The sequence below is a fragment of the Hyperolius riggenbachi genome, chromosome 9, assembly GCF_040937935.1.
Source record: "Hyperolius riggenbachi isolate aHypRig1 chromosome 9, aHypRig1.pri, whole genome shotgun sequence".
Lineage (NCBI taxonomy): Eukaryota > Metazoa > Chordata > Amphibia > Anura > Hyperoliidae > Hyperolius > Hyperolius riggenbachi.
The window spans coordinates 107,007,866-107,015,391 of NC_090654.1; the positions used below are offsets into that span (position 1 = coordinate 107,007,866).

At 44.0% G+C, this 7,526-nt stretch overlaps 1 protein-coding gene across 1 annotated transcript; it reads left to right on the forward strand.

Annotated features, from left to right (window-relative positions):
- Positions 1-4,070: 4,070 nt before the first annotated feature.
- LOC137533533 (olfactory receptor 6N1-like) lies at positions 4,071-4,823 on the forward strand. The gene has a single exon (XM_068254906.1). The coding sequence runs from the start codon at positions 4,071-4,073 to the stop codon at positions 4,821-4,823; it is 753 nt and encodes a 250-aa protein (XP_068111007.1).
- The last annotated feature ends 2,703 nt before the right edge of the window (positions 4,824-7,526 follow it).

The window sequence follows — 7,526 nt, forward strand, 5'->3', positions numbered from 1 at the left end:
CCCAATACCCCCGTCCTGCCCGCTACCCCTCCTTTTCTAAATTTGCCTCAGGCGGCAAAAATTCTAGGTTGCGGTACATTGATGATATGCTCGTCGTGTGGAAGGGTACCGCGGACGAATTTGTAAATTTCGTGTCAGCCTTAAACCGCAATAGGCGAAATATACGCCTGACTTTTGTAACAGATCCAGAGAGAATCACTTTTTTGTATCTTGAAATAATACGAGTGGGAAATAGGCTGACAACGAAAACATTCCGGAAACCGACGGCAGGTAATACATTACTCCACGCGGCGAGCCATCATCCAGTGTCTGTGATCAGGGGGATCCCCACGGGACAGTTCTTAAGAATTCGGCGTAATTGCTCGGATATAGAAGAGTTTAAGCGTGAGGCAAAGGAAATGCACAAACGATTCCGCGAAAGGGGATACTCAGAGAGAACTCTGCGACGGAGTCACAACCGCGTGCTCCATACGGACCGAGAGTCCCTGCTCCGCCCCCGTGCTCGTTCCACACCTGGTGGTGTTAGTAAAGGGTATACTAGAGTGGTCACTCAGTTCAATTCACACTGGGGTAATTTGAACGAAGCCCTCAAGGGTTGCTGGAGGGTGTTACAGCTAGACCCTAAGATAAGGGAGATTGTGGGTCCAAGACCTTTGATTACTGCACGGCGGGCCAGAAATCTACGGGATATTCTGGTTCAATCAGAACTACCAAGGAAAGAAGTGGGGACTTGGCTCAATCGAGTCCCTCCTCCTGTTGGGATGTTCAGGTGTGGGTCATGTAGGGCCTGCCCCTTTGTTATGAGAACTAATACGTTCAGATCTCAAGACCAACTAAAAGAATATAAATTGAAGAAATTTCTTAATTGTAACTCAACTTGGATTATATACCTAATCATTTGTCCATGTAACAAGTATTACGTGGGAATGACAACACGAGCATTCAAGGCTAGACTTCTTGAGCACCTCGGCAACATCACTAGTGGGGAGAAAAAGTCACCAATTGCTGAACATTTCCAGGAAGTACATAATGGCTCAATTGCTGGAATAAGAGCAATGTGCATAGATACTCTGGAAGTCTCAACACGGAAAGAGCGAACAGAAGCAATGCTTTTGCAGCGGGAGGCAATGTGGATGTACCAACTGAGATTGAGACATCCACAAGGCCTGAATGTGGACTTCTCGCTTAGGAGCTATTTATAGACTCCTGTGGAAAGAGGGGGGGGGGCTTTATCCTCATGGCCCTCTACCTATGTGGTCTCTCAATGAAAGTGATGCCTGCAAGTGAGGATGTGCATCCTTTGGAGTAATGAATGCGGTAGTGCTATGGTGATGAGTCCAGTAGTGATATGATTGTAATCTAAATGTACTACTCAAAAACTAAAAGATGTATAATATACCCCCATTCCCTGTTATAAAAATTGTTCCCCTTCCCCCCCCCCTCCCTCCCTCTTATTCTCCTTCTTCTCTCTTCCCCCCCCCCTCCCCCCCTCTTTCCCTTCTCCTTCATCTCCCCCCCTCCCAGTCCCCCGCCCGCTTTCCCCCCCCCTCCCCTCTCTCACATTCTTCATGCCCCTCAATGAAGTAACAGAACTGGTGCATACCTTTGTTTGTCTTCTGCCCCTGGAGGGGACACGTGTAGTGGCGGACTGGTGTTCTCCGCTGATGTCTGCCCCGTTCTAGTGCCTGTCTGTATTGGTGAGCCAGCTATGCCTTCTGACAATATTGCTGCGGCGGAACAGAAAGTGTGTCCGAGGTTTCCAGCACGGACAAACTTGTCAGCAACACCTTAACCAACAAGCGTGCAGCGGGAGGAGCTAGAGGGATATTTATCTCCAGCCCCCCGCAAGTAAGCCACGCCCCGATGAAGACCGGAAGTACCGGTCGAAACTAGTCGGCCTTGCTGCGTCCTGCCGCTCATCGGACCTGCCACGAGTCCCTCTCCGTGTCTCCCAGTGTCTGGACCGAGAAAGAGCTGGATACCAGCTGGACATCTAAGACACATGCCGTCCCGTGTTCCGGAAGTGAACAAGTCCTCCTGCCTGTCCAATCTACAAGCCTGTAGCGAGGCTGTAAACCTGCATAGGTGGTGGATGTACAGGTGCGGTGATACTCCTGTGCCCGGGAAGCCCGGACAAATCTGGATAATCATAACAGCCGGTAGTGTGAGGTGCCGCATGGATAGGAATCCAAAATGCTGGGAGGTTTGTCTATGAAGAGAGGAGACTAAGTGTGTGGACTACACAGGGGCCCCTGTTGTGTGCATATACAAGGACGGGACATCACTATCTCCAGGAACTTGATGCTTATTGTGGAGTCGTGAGTATGCAACAAGATTTTTTGACTGCAGCTTAGAGGTGGGACTGCTTTGCATGTGCTTGCCTATATCATCGCTGTGCTATCTTAAAGCCTTTCTGCAAGTTATGAAACCTGATGCAATGCATACTGCTGACATTATTTTGGCACGCTGAGTTCAATGTAATTCTACCTAGGAGAATTTAAATGCTGATGACCCCTTCTGTATGCCCGGAGGTGGTTAGTGTGTGTGGTGTCATACTATGTGGTGAGTCTGGTGGGCGCCCCGATGCAGGTGTGTACAACAGCGCTGTTGGTTTTTAATTGTGTCCTGTACACCATTTTAAGCTTGATGAGTCACAAACAATAAATTATTTGTCACTTTTTTCACAACAACCAGGTCTTGACTTCCTAATTGGTTTACAATTGTAGCGGTTGGGTTAAAAAACCTAAGTGGAAATTGGGATTAATATAGAGTGTCTGTCCTCCTCCTTTCCCTACTCCCCCTGTTAGGCAAAAATTCTAGGGCCGGCCCTGATTGAGCTCCTTATAAATTGATGCTTTAGGCACTATATATTTAATGGCCTAAGAAAGTGGGCGTTAGACCCACAAAACACATTACCTGTGCATGATTAAACTTCATATGTGTATAAATGTGTAATTATTGAGGTAAGCCAAGTAAGGTAATCCCTTTATTATTTTATCTGTTTTGAACACAGGGTGCCTCTTCCCTCCTTTTGTGCTTTTCACTCTCCTTTGGAGGTGAGTACTCTGGTACCCAGTGGCTCTGCCACTGATAGGTCCTTTGTTGTTTTGCCAAGAGTGCGACCAGTTCCAGTTCCAGCTAGTCACCCAAGTGGAGTCGGGTTTTTAAATCTACACCTGCCTTCAGTGGTTGGTTGCAACCTGCACAACCTTTTTGTACATTTGCCATTGAACTTGTGATGTATTGCACTATTTGGGCTCCTGTTCTTTCTGTGGTTTTTTTTTGTAACCTCTTATAGACCGCTCCATGCCAAAAGGGGAGGGGGTGGCAGTCTGGAACAACTGGAAGACCACTCTAGACAGAAGGTTTGCAAGGCCCTGTTGAGGTCACATATATGATTTATGGTTTAAATAAAATACTAATAAAATACTGCTTTCGGTTATTTTTTCTTATATATGCTATTTTTATTTTGTTTTGAGGACTGGGGAGGTGGAAAAACCTTGGGCAGCTGTACATACACTTTATGTTAATGTTATGTAATACATTTTATTTTATTCATTTATTATAGGACATTAATGTAAAAGAAATGTATTACTGTTTTCAACTAAAGTTTTATGGTCTTACATTATGCGCCAACCCTTAAAAATTCTGACTTTAAGCTATTCTGTAACAAGATGGACCTATCATGCTTTTAAACAGGATGAATTCATATTCTATTTTACATTTTTTTTCTTTTGCATTTAGAACAATTGTTGTTCTATTGTAATTAATTTGCATTTAGTCTAACTAAGACTTATGTAGAGCTTTAAAAGCTTTGTTAGAACTAATATTAACTGTAATTATTGTTGGCACAGAAAGTAGAGATGATACATTATAATCAGACTGTCAGTGAATTTATAATAGTTGGATTTAGGATCATGACCAAACAACAATATCTATTTTTCACTCTTTTGTTTTTACTCTATTTTATCATCATTGCTGGTAATATAATTATAGTGCTTGTGATCCTTTTCAACTCCCGTTTTCATATTCCTATGTACTTTTTTATCTGTGCACTTTGTATATCTGAAATGGGTATTGTCATAACAGTCTATCCAACAATATTTCCGATTGTTTTAAATGGAAAAGCACATGTTTCTTTTAACTGTTGTTTTTTACAAATGTATATTTTCCACTCTCTTATCATAACTGAGAATTATCTTCTGAATATAATGGCTTATGATCGTTATATAGCTATATGCAAAGCGCTACATTATCACAGTATAATGACATTACATTTAAGTAAGACTCTCATTTATTTATGCTGGATTATTGGTTTTATTACTCCATTAACCTGGGTAATTTTAGGTTATAATTTACCTTTTTGTGGGCCAAATGAAATTCAACATTTATTTTGTGACTCATCTCCACTTTTGGATCTGGCTTGTACTACAAATGATGTAACTGTCCTCATAGATTTAATCATTAGTTCCTTCACAATTATACTTACCTCTGTTTCCATCACTGCAACATACGCCAGTATTTTGGTAAGAATACTAAAAATGAAGATATCGGAGGACCGGAAAAAGGCCTTGTCTACTTGTGCATCCAGTCTCATTATATCTGTTGTTTTCTATGGAAGTGCTGCATTGATGTACATACAGCTCCAAAGAAGCTACTCTCCTGAATATGACTTTGCTACTGCGATCCATCATTCTTTTTTGACACCACTGTTAAGCCTTTTAGTCTACAGTTTTCGCAACAAGGACATAAAGAATTTTCTAAAGCAACTCCTTCAACCAAAAAGAGTATTGAGAGAGAGCATTGAGAGAGAGTATTCCTGAACCTACAGATAGCACATTTCAAACCCTCCCACTTAGTGCTTCCATAATCACCTAAGAAGGAGGTGTGCTGACGATCATGCAATCTCTTCAGATTCCTGGCCAGTGGCACAGGGAGTCTCTAGCTGAATTATCTGGCTGAGAGAAGCAAGGCTTTATTAACCCACCAGCACATGTACTGGGTACACGCCCCTACACATGGAGCATTTCGCATTTTTGCAAACTCCTTTAGTATGTCTTCCGGTAATCAGTGACCTCTGTCACTGAGATTTACCTACCAGCCACGTATCGCAATTTTGCAGCAGAGGGTGAGTTGGGTTTAGGGGGGTGGGGAAAGGTTTAGGGGTTCACGGGGTGAGAGTTAGGCAGTGGGGGGGGTCCCTTGGGATAGGCACCACCAGGGAGATTCTTAGGGTTAGACACCAACATGGGTGGTGGTTAGGTACTACCAGGGGTGTCTTAGGGTTTAGCACCACCAGGGGAAGTTTTAGGGTTAGGCATCACTAGGGGGGTCTTAGGGTTAGGCGCTACCAGGGGGTCTTGGGGCTAGGCATCACCAGGGGGGTGCTGTGGGTTAGGCACCACCAGAGGAGGGTTCTGCATGAGAGTTGGATTAGGTTTAGCCATAGTAAAATATTGGTAATCATTACTGATATTTCACTATCGGAATTCAGCAGTAAAATATCTCTAATTGTAGCAATATTCTACTACCGGCAATCCCCTTGCCCTTTTTTCTAGGCGCCTTTTTTCATGCATGCACACCCCATACCCAATACATGTGCTGATGCATTCACATTGCATTCGACATCACGTCCTCATTAACTACTTAAGCCAATCTGGACAGATATATTTGTCCAAAATTCACCTCTCAAAGGCAATCTGGATGAATATATCCGCCCAGCAGTGTTGCTGCGGTTGTGCGCTAATAGCCGCAAGCACGCGGCTGACCAGGTAAAATTACTTCTGTCCTAGAGCTAAAAACACCCGCGGCTGAAGTGGTTAAACCTGACAAAGATGTGGTTGCATGGTCGGCACTGGAAGGTTATTTTATCTGCTCACAAGCATCTTTTATGTACTGTAAGTGCATGTACTGAGTTTTGTTTTTTGATTTGTTAGTGAATCCACCAGACATTATGAGCCATGTGCATGCAAGAAACATGGCCATTTTTAGGTTTAGCAAATACTCTCTTGCCGGGGTTTGGAGAATTTGCTTTGAAATGCCCAAGTGAATTTATTTTCCTGTGCAGAGATTAAGCCATAAATCTAACCAAAAACTCAATCCATAAATTTAATTTATAAAACATTTTGTCTTGTGTCTCACTTATGTACCGTATTTTTCAGACCATAGGATGAACCTTTTTTTCCCTCAAAAGTAGGGAAGAAAATTCAGTGCATCCTATGGTTTGAATAACACAAATGGGGGTAGAGCTAACTATGGACACGTGATGACATAGCTCCTCACTCCCCATGGACGAGCACCTGCAAAACACCCCTTCTGTTGACCCTGCTACTACACACTGTTACTGCTCACCAGCTGAAGAGTGAAGACCCATCTGACGCTCCAAGGTCTGTGAACTGCACTGGACGTTTTGCCCCTCTCCTGTCAATTGGGGGATAAGGTAGGATCGAAGAAAGCATTTTGTGCCACTCTCGCATGTTTGCCAACCCCACCCCCACCTGCTGTAGCTTTTCCGGACCCAGTGGAACTCCCTGGGCCCCTTTGCAGCCAAGTTTGCCCGTTCAGCTGGAGCACCATGCTGCCCATGCTCCATCCATGGGCCCTGGCTGCCAATTTAGGCCATAGTTTAGCTGGGCTTACAAGGCTTTAAGATCTGAAAATTGCTACTAAAACTGAGTCCTGGAGCCTGGATTCAGGCAGGGCACATGCAGGCAAATCCCTACAGCCTTTACTAGGCCATAAGTATCCCCTCTGCCATCCTAACTATGGTGTCTATACTCAACTTCCCATCTATGGTAGGAAGAGAGATCTGTGCAGCCCAGCAATATAAAGTGCTGGGGGTGCAGTGGGGGCTAGTGTAGCTGAGGGCAGTGCGGATTAGTGTAGCTGTGGGGCAGTAGGGATTAGTGTAGGTGGGCACTACTGTAGCTTAGGAGCAGTGGGGATCAGTGTAAGTGGGGGTTACTGTAGCTGGGGGCAGGGGCAATTAGTATAGCTGGAGAGCAATAATGATTACTGTAGCTGGGAAAGCAACAGGGGTGGCTTCAATTGGGCACGGGCAGAGTAGCTTAGATGGAGATAGCTTGAGGGGAAAAGCTGCACAAGATGCCGCTGCACCAAGAATGCACCATGTTTAGTAAATATATTTTTACCTAGTTTTTGTCCTCTAAACTTAGGTGTGTCTTATGATCAGGAGCGTCTTAAAGTTATGGTCCAAAAAATACAGTATATGTCCAGAAACATAGAGAAAACATAGCCAGTGTGCTACAACCCTTGGTCTTTATTTTTTTTATTTGCTTGCCGTCTTCCACCAGAAAGGAATGGCACATTTCCATGTGGGCAAGAATGTGCAAAACTCTGTCAATACATATAATATACAGTTATCCCACCAGTACTAAATACACATGAGGCCTATTCCACCCAGAGTGTGCACATATTGACATCATCCTGTGTGATGTACAAAATTATGTGCAAGAAATGCTCAAATGATGTTTTGGGGAAATGAAGCAGGGGCTAAAAAAAGTATG

Excerpts from the sequence above, each read along its gene's own strand:
- LOC137533533 (XM_068254906.1), top strand. The coding sequence starts at position 4,071 with ATGGGTATTGTCATAACAGTCTATCCAACAATATTTCCGATTGTTTTA.